Below are 13,219 nucleotides of genomic sequence, written 5' to 3' on the forward strand. Positions count from 1 at the left end.
TCCACCTTGTGCCTGCTCCTGCCACAGTCGCCCCCCCCCCCCGGCAAGGCTTTGAATGTCTTAAAGCAGCCTGCCACGTGCAGAATGAGGCCTATTACGGAGCCAGATCTCCCCAGGTTTTCCGACAGCCTCAGCAGGATTCAGTTCCGACAAACAAATCTCCACCATCAGCCCCAACCCGCTTTCTTTGCTAGTTTGGGTCGAATGGCATGTTGCATTAATCACATGTTTCACTGCAAGCAGCACCTTTGAGGGCAACTGTGGAAGCGGGAGATTGGAGGTGGGTTTTGGGCAGTGTGCTGGCGGAGGAAAACCACATGCTTGTACTTTGCCAGAGGCACCCTTAAACCTGGATGTAATAGGAAACTTGTAATGTGGAAAGTTGTGGCGGTGCTTAAGAGCAGGAGTGTGGCGAGCGAAGAAGATATTGCCCCTGGAAACCTGGATAAAATGCACTCTAGTCTTGGAATCTTTGATGGACGCTGCCTTCATTCTAAAAGTTGCTTTCCACCGTAATGAGGACTGCATGCTTAGCTTGTTTATCAAAAGTCGATGTTTCGATAGTCAGGGATTCGGTGGGTATCTCAGGGCTTCCTTTTGTGCATTGCTCCACTCCTTAAAAATATGTAGGCCGGGCGACAAACCTTCGTCCAGGAGCCTCTGCAAAAGAATCCGGCTGTGTCATTTGTAAAAATGCAAAGAAACTTAATCTGCAGATTGCATATTTTTTAGACAAAATGTTCCTTAGGACTGTTCTCTCTTGCACACGTGTGCCCGCCGCACTTGCTCGCATGTGCTCCATTTGTATGGTAGCAGCTTTTCTTTCGGATCTGGGTGTGAGCCAGCCCGTTGGTGAGAATTAACAGTGTGTTCCGGAACCCAATTCAGACACCAGATTATGTGCGAAGATGGCAGAATAAAAGAGGGAGGATGCTGCTTTCCCAGCTTGATAATGTTAATAAACAGGCTAGATTGTGCCTGCTGTCAGGGGTACGAGCTATTGATGGCATTTCTCATACAAGGACCCCAAAGGCACTTGTGATGTCACTGTTCTTGGTTTCATCTTTACCTTTGTGGAGATTCAATAGTGTGTTCTGTTTGGGGAAATTCTGATGAAAGTAGATAGTTTCAGAACAGGTCTTTTTGGTGCCATTTCCCTTCCCACCTGTCCTTGGCTTTGCTTGCCCACAATGACTTTTAGTCTGTTTGTTTTTGGCAACCTCCAGGTGGTCCCCCCCCCCCAGCATTGTGACTACACCACAACATCCTTAGTGTCCAAAAAGCAAAGCACCGCAGCCAGTTGGATGAAACAGGAGTTTGGGCAAATGAGGGCCGATGAGGGGAAGTGACCGCAGAGGCAAAAAAGGGGGAATGGTGCAGAGAAGCAGCGGTTGCTGCCAGGGAAGCAAAAAGGTCCCAAAGAGCATTAAGCATCTAAATATTTGGCAAGGCATTCCGTTTTCAGTAATTTGTTTGGCTGCCTTGAATGCTGTTACACAGGCGAGATCCTCCCCCTACTTTTAGTGGTTAGGTGGTCTCCTGTTCTCCTCATGGAACTACAGTTCCCAGAGTGGTTTCACAGTCAATTCCTCTGGGAATTGTAGTTCTCTGAGGGAAATAGGGATCTCCTAACAACTCTCTGAACCTTTATCAAACAGCATTCCCTGGGATTCTCTGGGGGGGTAGCCATAGCTGTCTAAAGTGGTATGATACTGCCTTAAATGTGTAGTGTAGATGAGGCCTCGGTTGGTTTACTCTATGTATGATTGGATCAGGGCCCAAAAACAGGGTTTCCCAAACTTGGATCTCCAGCTGTTTTTGGACCATCACCCTTAACTAGCAGAACCAGTGGTCAGGGATGATGGGAACTGTAGTCCAAAAACAGCTGGGGAGTCAGGTTTGGGAAACCCTGGCCTAAAATTATGCTTCAGCCTGGTTAGAATAATATAGACCTCTGGCTAAGTGTTGTGCCTTGACCCAAGGGCTAGGAAGAGTCAGAACTCCCAGTTGGTACAGGCAGGGTCAGCACCTATAGCCATTTTGGTGTCCCCATTATGCCCTTGAATGTTGTTGTTATTATTTATTCAATTCCTATGCCTCCTTTTATCTGAAGATCACAGGGTGGTGTTGTGTTGAGGCATTGTGTGTGGGGAAAATGGCTTCCCTCAGCAACAGTGCAGCAGTCCTTGGGGCCTACATATATAATGTAGACGCATGGTTTTGGCTGTCCGGGATCACCTGAGCCTAGAACCAGGAGGATTCTTATGTTCCATCCACATTATTCATCTAAAGCCCTATTATGCCACTTTAACTGTCATGGCTTCCCCCCAGAGAATCCTGGGAACTGTAGTCAGGGAGTTATAGATATGTGGGGTGGTGGTAAACTACAGTTCCCAGGATTCCTTGGGGGACAGCCATGATGGCTGGAGTGGTACGGCAGTGCTTTACATGTATGGTGGAGATGGGGCCTGAGTTGTGTTTGACGTGCCAACGTTGAACCTTCCCACAGTCTCCATGTCTGACCTATGGGCTCTATTGCTGTGTGGATTGGGGAACCGGTCCCTGCCCCTTGGAGTCGGCTGGTTCAAGTCTGCACTGCCTGACGGTGACGCCACCCCAAGTTTCATTTGCGCTCATATTAAGATGTTTGTTTCGGGAAAAGAGGAGGGAGGGAAGGAAGGAGGAAACGGATTGGAAGCATTCCTAAAAGAAGCAGTTGTCTCGTGCAAGTACATGCTAACTCTGTCCTTATATCATCTGGTGTCGGAACGAGCTTCCGGAACACTCAGCAACTCTCTCGCTTCGTGACTTGGATTCCAGCCTGGTTTTTTAAGTTATCAAACTTTCTTGTTTCTTTTCTTCCCAGCATGCCTCTTGCTTGCATGTGGAGGATCTTCTTCCTCCCTCTTGTCTTCTGTTCTTGGTCTTGGGGGTCCAAAGATTGTCTCTCTTCAGAAGCTGGCATTGCGTAGGGCAAGAGTGGGGAACCTCTATTCTTCCTGATGTCACTGTATTACAACTCCCATCAGCTGCAGCTAGCAGGGATGGTGGCCAGGGAGTTGTAGTTCAGGGCAACAGGTTTTCCCCATCCCTTAGAGCAGCCTTTCTCAACCTGTGGGTCCCCAGATGTTGTTGAACTACAATTCCCACCACCCCTAGCTAGCAAGGCCAGAGCTCAGGGATGATGGGAGTTGTAGTCCAACAACATCTGGGGACCCACAGGTTGAGAACTGCTGCCTTAGAGGGTCAAACTAGGACCAGGGAGGATGAGCTTGAATCTCTTCCAGACCATGATTCTCGCTAGGTGACCTTGGTCCCATCTCTTTCACCCTGAGGAAAATTTGGAAGACAAAGTTTATTGTTGAAAAACATATGGCAGTGAAGGGGAAATGGTGGCTGGGCTGTAATTCCCATTGACCCCTACTAGCACGGCTAATGGCCAGGGATGATGGGAGTTGTAGTCCAGTAACGGATGTTCCTAACCCCCGGTGCAGGGGCCAAGAGTTTGCGTTATGAATCAGGACATCCCTCGTTTAAATCTCATGTCTGTTATAGACTCACTAGATGCCCTTTGGCAAGTCATTCTCTTTCTCAGCCTCGGCCCTCTCCCACCATATGGGGGATACTAATACTGACTTCACTTACTGTGAGATTCATAATATAATGAGGATAGGATAGGAAGATGGGGGAAACGGAGGTGGGGGTGGCAGAGAAATAAAAGGGGGTGACCCGTTCACTCTGGCCTCTGGCTCCAGCCCTACTTAATGCCGTTATGTAGACTCTGACAGCTTGCACATGAGGAAATGGGGTCCTCAGTGGCCAAAATATCCAATGCACCCACTTTGCAGCGTTGTTTGCTAACCATGCCAGCTGCAGGGTTCTGTCTGTGAGTCTCTTTTGTACTCTCGAAGGCACTCACTTGTTTGCCCTCTCCCTCTGAGCCCAGTCCATATTAGCACCTTTGTGGCTATGCACATGCTCAGAGACTGGAGGTGAATGCAGGCAGCAACATCAGAAAGGGCGAGGGGTGGGCCCTCCTGCAAGGGCGTGGGCCTCAGCAGCTGCCCAGTGATGGCTACTCCCGGCACCAGCCCCAGCCCCATTTGCAAGGGCTGAGGTTAAGCCTCCAATTCGGTTGCCCCAGCTGCTTCAGGTGGCAAATGATGCTGAGCTTTTGCAGTATCTTCTGGACCTGCGTACGCGTAAGTGCAATGCTTGGGCGGGCAGTTCTTTGTATATATTTTGGCACAGATGCCACTCCAGGAAAGGCCGGTCATTGCTTACAGGGAGAGTGCAGTGATGGTTGGGCGCAAGTCACAGCCAGCTTTTCCCGCATCTGCCTCGTCACTCTTTCAAAGCCGGGAGCGAGTGACTGGACCGTCCAGTCAGAAACAAATTTCTCGTTGTTCCTTTGTTCAACCTTGTTAACACACACACACACACACACACACACACACTCTCAAAACAAGGCAACGCTCTAGCCAAAGCAGCTGTTGCTTGTCACCAAACGAGCCACACCAGGGACCAAGCTCCTGACCGTGTTCCTTGACCCAGCAATCTGCCTGAGCACGTCACAACCACATAGCGTGATTAATTCGTTCCCCAAATAGGAGGAGGGTAGGCAGGGGTGGAGACAGGACTCCATCTTCCTGCAAAAGTTTCCTGAACAAATAAATGACAGAGCTTATAAAATTCACACACACAAACCACTGCTCTTTCTTGCAGAGGATACCGGAGGAGTTGACCCTCGATGCCTTACTAGAAATGGACGAGTCGAAAGTGAAAGACACCATGAAGAGGTGCGGGGCCAGCGCTGAGGAATGCTCCCGGCTCAACGGGGCTCTCGCCTGCTTGCGGAAAGTGACCCGCACAGGTAAGAAGGCTTCCTGTGCTGCTCCTGGAGGCTAGCAGGTCCTCTAGTGGTAGATCTCTATTTCAGTAAGCAATAGGCAGTGTTGCTGCTAGAAACTGGTAGGGTGGAAGACAAGGAGCCCAACAGCAGGTGGCAGCAGAGGCAATGACAGTTACTTTGTGGTCTGCCTATTGTGATCTATCGTGGGAGCCTTGCTAGATCAGACCAGAGGTCTATCTAGCCCTGTATCCCAGTGGGCAGCCAGGCACAGATGCATGCCATACATTTAAAGCACATTCAACGCACTTTGAAAGCGTGCAAGTCCCCCCCCCCCAGAAGCCCAGGAACTGTAGTTTTCATCCCTCACAGAGCTATAATTCCCAGCACTCTGAACAAACTGCTGATTCGAGGACTTGTTTGGGGGAAGCCGTGTGGTTTAATTGTACACCAGGTGTGCTTTGAATGTGTGGCATGGGAGGAGGATGTATCAGAAGCTGGAGAGGTAACAGGACTTAGTGAGCAGGAAGAGGCTGGGGTAGAGAGCAGTCCAGAGGCAGAGGGAGAAGCAGAGGCTGGAAAGGGGGGGAGAGGCAGAGATGAAGCAGGCTGCTGAAGAAGCCAGGGGCTCACCCCTCCTGCTGCAACCAGCCCCCTCCCTCCCCCAATCTCCCAGAACCTGCAGAGGTATGAAGAGTGCAGAGCAGAGACAGAAAAGGCGAAGGAGCCTCAGATTGCTTGGGAAGGACCTGGCTGAGGAGGAGCCTTAGAGAGCGGTGGGAAGGTGGGGACCTTCAGTCCACACAACCGCATCATTGGGGCAAGAGCTTTGGGGAAGAGTTGCTGTGCTCACTAGGCCTGAGCTGTTTTATTTCCTTGAACCAAGAGTTAACTTCACTGATGCCTTGTGAGTTATTCTGCCTTGATAGCAGGATGCGAGAGCAATAATCCTCCCTTGCTGCTGTTCCCCAGTAGCTGTTGATCAGCTCCTGATTCTGGACATAGGAATCAGCCACCATGACTTGCAGCTAGTGGGCACCTGCCATGATGATGATGATGATAATGATGATGAAGAAGAATTTATTATTTGTACCCCGCCCATCTGGCTAGGCTTCCCCAGCTACTCTGGGCGGCTTCCTACAAAGATTAAAAATAAGATCCCTTTTCTTAAAGCCATCTAATTGCCATCTAAAAGCCATCTAATCTCCTTCCCATGTGCAGGTGGAGAGTACAAAGACGACCTGGTGTGGAATCTGCCGGACACGCGCCGCGAAGCCAGCTTGATGCCTCCCTCCGAACTTTCCCCCTGCCCCACCTCGCTCACGTGGACTCACGGCAGCTTGACGTCCCTGAAGGGGAACGGCCCGCAGGCCCGCTCCGTCTCCACGTCCACGCTCCTGTCCTCCTCGGACCAAGGCCCCCCTGGCAGCGCCGACAGCCTCTTGGAGTCATTTGCTTTCCCCACCCACTGCGGGAGGCGGAACCTCAGGACTCCCCACAGCATCACCATCACGCCCCCCACGACGCCCCAGCTCAAGAGGGGGAAGCCGCCACGGACTCCCCCACCGCCCAGCCGGAAGGTTTTCCAGCTGCTCCCCAACTTCCCCGCCCTCACGAGGAGCAAATCCCATGAATCTCAGCTTGGCAACAGGATCGATGAAGTCCCTCCTATGAAGTGAGTATCCTTCTCCTCCCGCTGCATTGTGGTCTTACTATCACGCAAGGGTTGCCATTTTGACGAGGCTCTGCCTTACACAGAGTTGAACCCTTGGTTCGTTTTAGCACAATTACTATCCTTTTTTTAAAAAAAAATTGTTTAACAGGATCTGTGTACTGCTTCCTCATAATTTGAAACCTCAAAGGTGTTTACATTAAGATTATCAGTCAAAAAGAAGGTAGCATGAAATTTCCCCAACATAAAACCAGCAGCTTAAAAAAATAATCGAATTACATATGGAAACAGGCCAGATTTACCGTGTCTGGGTATGTTTGCTTAAATATAATGTTCAGCACGTGCTGAAAACTGTACAGGTGGCGACCATTTCGTGTGGGGGTTCTGTTCCTGTGCCCCGCCCCCACGCGCATCGGCGGAGTGTGCATAAGCCTGCGCCGCCCCCATTACTCCCTCTCCCGGGTCCAAAAGGACTTGTGTGTCAGTGGTCATGTGTCAATTGGATGCACACAAAATGGTTGCCACCTGTACAGCAAAGGCACCTGCTTAATATCAATGGACAGGGAGTTCCGAAGTGTAGGTACGGTTGCATTGAAGGATCGATTCCTTGCAAGTGCAAGACAGGCATTGTGTGGTGTTTGTAAAAGTGTCTGTTTCACAGATAAAATTGGCCAAATGGATATACACATATATATGGGGTGATGATATCTTTCAGGTAAACTGGTTCTAAACTGGTTCCTCTTACTGCAAGTATTGCGACGGCACTAGAAAACCGGCTGTTGCCATCCCCATTTTACAAATCAAGGAAATAGAGGCTGAGTTGAGCACTGGCCTGCAGTTGTATGACCTAAGGCCACCTCTCTAAAAAGAGATTTGGACTGAAACCCAAAACACACACCTATTAACACCCCCTCCTCTCAACAGATTGAATTTTTCTATTTTAATTTTTTGTTCATTTAATAACATTTATATACTACTTAATTGTAAAAAAACCCAAAAAACCAAGAACCTCTAAGCCAGCCTTTCTCAACCTGCGGGTCCCCAGATGTTGTTGAACTATAACTCCCATCACAACCAGCTAGCAAGGCCAGAGCTCAGGGATGATGGGAGTTGTAGTCCAACAACATCTGGGGTCCCACAGGTTGAGAACTGCTGCGAGTCAACAAGTCATATTGGCTTCTTGGAACTAATGCCAAAAATACTGCAAATGAAGCCCAAAGGTGCATTATTATCAGGAGGGCTGCATTGCTTTGGTTCTGACGATTTGGGAGGAGCCCTAGCAAAATAGAGTAGCATTTGCTTTACTTGCAGAAGGTCCCAGGTTTCATCTCCAGCATCTGCAAGAAGGGCTGTCCGAAAACTTGGAGAGACTCTGCTGATAAGTGCACAGCTGTGTTCTTCAGTGTTGGGTGTTGTTTGGACATTTGGCTAAGTTGGCAATGGATGATGTAGGTGGCAATCCCAAGGATGTATAGGGACCCAACACTGAAGAACACTAATGCAGAAATACCGGACCAATGGTCTTGCTAATTTTGTTTTATTGCATTTCATAGTATCATAGAGTTCTAGAGTTGGAAGGGACCCCAAGGGTCATCTAGCCCAACCCCCTGCAATGAAGGAATCTACTTCACCTTTTTTTATCCAAGGAGCTCAAGGTGGTGTACATGGTTCTCTCCCTCCTCATTTAATCCTCACAACAACCTTGTGAGGTAGCCTAGGCCAAGAAGCAGTGACTGGCCCTGGGTCACCGTAGTGAACCTGATGGCTGAGGAGGGATTTGAACCCTGGTCTTTCAGGTCTTGGTCCAATACTCTTAACCACTACGGTAAAGGTAAAGGGACCCCTGACCATTAGGTTCAGTCGTGGCCGACTCTGATGTTGTGGCGCTCATCTCGCTTTATTGACGAGGGAGCCAGCGTACAGCTTCCGGGTCAGCATGACTAAACTGCTTCTGGAGAACCAGAGCAGCACACGGAAACGCCGTTTACCTTCCCGCCGGAGCAGTACCTATTTAACTACTTGCACTTTGATGTGCTTTCGAACTGCCAGGTTGGCAGGAGCAGGGACTGAGCAACGGGAGCTCACCCCGTCGCGGGGATTCAAACTGCCGACCTTCTGATCAGCAAGGCCTAGGCTCTGTGGTTTAACCCACAGCTCCACCCATGTCCCTTATCATATACTGTGTCTCATATAAGGTATATGGCAGCTTTGTATATACAGTGGTACCTCGGGTTACATACGCTTCAGGTTACATACGCTTCAGGTTACAGACTCTGCTAACCCAGAAATAGTACCTCGGGTTAAGAACTTTGCTTCAGGATGAGAACAGAAATAGTGCTCCGGCGGCGCGGCGGCAGCGGGAGGCCCCATTAGCTAAAGTGGTGCTTCAGGTTAAGAACAGTTTCAGGTTAAGAACGGACCTCCGGAACGAATTAAGTACTTAACCCGAGGTACTACTGTATCTTTAATATATGCCTATGGCTCAAGTCTAACCCCCTGTTTTTTTCTTTCTCTCTCTCTCTCTTTTAGATTCGGTAAGAGAGGCATTCTTTTGGCAACCTTCTCGCCATCGGTGGAGTGGGGGGTGAAAAAAACATGACTTCCATAGGTTTGAAGGGTAGCCTTTCGCACAACCTTCTGCTGGCCTGCATCTTGCGCATTCTTCAGAACAGTAGGCCCAAACACTCACTCTGCTGCAATTTCCAGAATCCTCTGGGTTGGCTGTTGAACCGCTCTGTGAGGGGAATGTGAGATTGTCTAACATCTTCTCAGCACCCTGAGCAAATTGCAGTTCCTGAGTCTCTTTTTTTGTGTGTGTGGGGGGGAAGACGTGTCTGTTAAAGTGGGCTCATGGTGCTTTAAATCTGTGGTGTGGATGTGGCCCTGGAACACCACAGGTCGTCCCTCTGTCCCCGTCCTTGTTTTGAACATTCAGGCCTGCTCCCATTGTGTCTAGTCTGGGTTGGCTCTTTATAGGGATGGGTTCTTTTAAAATAGTTGTTTAAAAAAGAAACTGCGTCATGCATGAAAGCTTGGTTTAGTGGTGTGGCTGGGCTGAGTGCGAAGTGTGAACCATGACTCATTCCGAGCATGTGAGGAAATTCCAGTGGCAGATAATTTTTACGATTCTTTTGTTCTGCTGCCTTTACTTCCTTTGCCTCTACTGACACGTCGTGCAATGAACCCTAGCAGGTGGGGGGGGGGCTTTTAGTCCAGCAGATGTTGCAGAACTAGAACTCCCAACAGCCGCAGGTGCTATGGCCAGTGGCCAGGGAAAACAGGAGTTCAGTAACGTCTCGGGGGCCAAAGGTCCCCACTCCTGATCTTACCTTTTGCTGTCTTTCTTTTTAGATTATTATCAAACTAAGTGCTACTAAGAGTTCTTTCATTTCGTTGGGTCTGCTGTTGAATAGAACATTCAAAAGCCAGTGGCGGATACAAATATCTATCCACCTAGAGTAGAACTTAGTTGGATAGAAACACCCTAACTGTGCTCTGGAGATCCTCTGACTGCCCCCATCTAAAATCCTGCATTCTGTGCTGAAGGTTGCGGGGGACAGACAGCAAATTAGGTGCTCAAAATAAAAGGGCACATTTATTTTTCTACGTGGTGTCAGGCTCTAGAGAATTTTAGGTAACGATGAAAGGGTAGAAAAGACGGTGGTGGAGGAGAATGAGGGTGTTACCTGGTCCTTACCTTGTGATGTCAGAAAATCCCATTGCAGATGGAGACGGGAGCAGAAATTGCAGCAATTTGCATGTTCATCGAAGGCCAGGAATGGAAATCGCACAAGCAAATATGCGTAGCTACGCCCACTCTTCTTGTGGAGCTTTTTTTAGTTTGCAAATGTTACATCATAAAATAATATTCTATTTGCTGCATATTTTTTACATTACCCTCATGCTGAAATTGATTGTCTAATTGATTATGTTAGTTTCAGCCATGGGACGAAAATTTCTGCCTCTAGTGTCTATACAGTTAAACGGAATAATTAAGGGGCCTCTGTCCCCCATATCTATCACAAACACCTTCTGCCCGCCTGCCTTCTAGGGTATGTCTCTCCTCTCCACCAAAAAAATGAAATTCTGCTGAAACGAGGAGACACAGAGGGAGAGTTTGTTCCTTTCGTATTCTCACAGTTTCTTTGGGTGCCTTCGTGTGGAAATATGTTTCCTTTCTTATCTCAGTTATTCTTGTGATAAGAAATACAAGCTCTGTGTGTGTTAGACCGAGAAGAAGGGGGCAGCCCAGAGACCCACACTGGGTCTCGCCTCTGATATTGCAGTTCGCCAATCTTGTTTTAAAAGGAGTCTAGGCTGAACGTCGAAATGCTTCTATGTGTGAAGGACAGTGGGGTTTATGTGGTGAATTTATGTCGCTTTGCACTGAAACCAAGTTTCTCTGTGCTGTTTCAACACCTGGGGCCACGACTGCAGGCATATTAGTCATTTTAAAAATACGAATAATCAATTGTTTCAAACAGAGCTGTGGCTTATGGTTTCTGAGATTATGAATTGTATTGTTTTGGAATTTGGGGAAACTTAATTAGTGGGGGTAGGAGAGCTGGAAAAAAATCACATCTGGATGAGTCTTAAAAGCCCAGGACACAATTTTTCATGGCTCTCTGGCAGCTGTGATGGCTAATTTGCCAGAAGTAATGTACAGTGGTACCTTGGTTTACAAACAGTCTGGTTTGCATACATTTTGGATTGCAAACACGTCAAACCTGGAAGTGCATATCCCGATTTGCAAACTTTTTTTGGTTTGCAACCCATTTTGGGGGGATAATGAACAAAAAAATTTTGGAGGCCCCATTGGCGAAAGCGCACCTTGGGTTACAACCTGTTTTGGTTTACAAACAGACTCCGGAACGGATTGTGGTTGTAAACCAAGGTACCACTGTATTTAGTGTTAACTCTGGAAGTGTATGCTCGATTCTGACCAAACTAAGCCTCCTGGTGTATTTTGTGCCTTAGGATGTTTTGTTTTAATGAAAGCACTGGTGCTGTGCTCTTTTTATTGTAATTATCTGTGTGTATTTAATGGATTTTATATAAAGTCTCATTATGTGTGTGTGTGTGTGTGTGTGTGTGTGTGTGTGCGCGTGTGTGTGTGTGTGTGTGTGTGTGTATATATATATATATATATATATATATATATACACACACACAATGAGACTTTATATAAAACATTCTCTCTGTATATATATATATAATATGTATATATAGTTTTAATTCTAGCAATGTTTAATTGTTTTTAAATTATTGTTTTTTCCTAGCTAGAGAGATAGAGAGATAGAATCTTTATTTGCATCAGCCACTAGCCATAGCAATAAAATAAAATAAAATAAAATAAAATGTACTGAAGATAGAGGTAAAAACTTAACTTTAGAAGATATATTTTGGGGGTTTTCATCAATAATCAAATAATAGATCTTATTCTAATTGCCCCGCTAAAAACCTTGCAGTCTTTGCTGTCACCTGATCATCTTTATCTGTTAAAAGAAAGGACATGGTAGCAATGGTCGAGCAACCCGGCAAGGACAATAATAGAGGGGTAATAACCTCACTCCTCAAATCTTTTTATAAAGAGTGCAAGCCAAAGGCACATGAGCCACGGACTCAATACTGCAATACTATGTTTTCAGCTGTTTTTGTTTTAATCTATAAGCTACCTTGCATCCCTGTTAGGGAAATGGTGGAGTGTAATAATAATAATAATAATAATAATAATAATAATAATAATAATAAATGTAAATGGCTGCAAAAACAGGGAGAACCGAATATAAGATTGGACAAATGAGAAACAGAAAGCTGAAATTGACAAATTTGTTCATCTCTAGCACTGCCTTCCACCTTTTCATTTTCAGTGGGCACCAGATACCACTGGTTGGACTACAGTTCCCATCACCCCTGAGCATTGGCCATGCTGGCTGGGGCTGATGGGAGTTGGAGTCCAGGAACTTCCTCAGAGCCACGAGTTCCCCACCCCTGCATTAGTGGCTTGTGCCATTCTTCAACCATACGACTTGCGCCTTTGTAACGTCCCCTGCCAAATGACTTGCGGGAAATGAGAGCTCCTGGCTCTGGCTTCCCGATAAATAGACAAACGGGGAAGTATCGCTGTGTGGAGCTGGGATTTGCTGCCATCTGGAGTCGATAGGAAGGAGAACTTCCCAACCTGTTGCATGGATGGGCCATGTGTTGTTTCACAGTGTCCACCTTCCTTTCTGGTGAAACCTAACATGCTGCCTTTAATTTTGGCTTCTCAGATCTCCCCCAGGGTTCGCCTCAGACTGTACGAAGAGATATTGGTCTGTCTGTAACACACAGGTAAATGCTCCACATACTTTCAGTGGGTGACAAGCTTTTCAGTGGGTGACTACCCATTGGTAGCCCTGGGTGGGGCTGGACATATTCTTGTTGCTGCAGCAGTATGACTTTCCCCCATGCAAATCTCATTCCACTGTCTGCGAAAGAAGAGTTGGGTGGGTGGGGGCCTTCAGACTGCAGCCTTGGAAACCCCCATGTATGGGCAACATCTTAGAAATGCACCCTTCTGCCTCTCCTTTCCCAGCCCTGCTCACTCGCCTGCATGGAACCCCCTGTCACCAGTGGCGACCAGCTACTGCTTCAATCCAGTAATGCTACTTGGTGACTCAACAGCAGTCTTCTGGAACCTTCTGCTTTGCACAGGA

At 47.5% G+C, this 13,219-nt stretch overlaps 1 protein-coding gene across 1 annotated transcript in view; it reads left to right on the forward strand.

The window, feature by feature from the left end:
- KSR1 (kinase suppressor of ras 1) overlaps nucleotides 1–13,219 on the forward strand; it is a 108,666-nt gene that overhangs the window by 75,223 nt on the left and 20,224 nt on the right. The window contains 4 exon segments of the mRNA XM_083588093.1: nucleotides 4,726–4,873; nucleotides 6,071–6,523; nucleotides 6,526–6,528; nucleotides 12,794–12,854. Coding sequence (XP_083444219.1) covers nucleotides 4,726–4,873; nucleotides 6,071–6,523; nucleotides 6,526–6,528; nucleotides 12,794–12,854 — 665 coding nt within the window.

The sequence above is a fragment of the Podarcis filfolensis genome (genome assembly GCF_964270895.1).
Source record: "Podarcis filfolensis genome assembly, chromosome: 15".
NCBI classification, from domain to species: Eukaryota; Metazoa; Chordata; class Lepidosauria; order Squamata; family Lacertidae; genus Podarcis; species Podarcis filfolensis.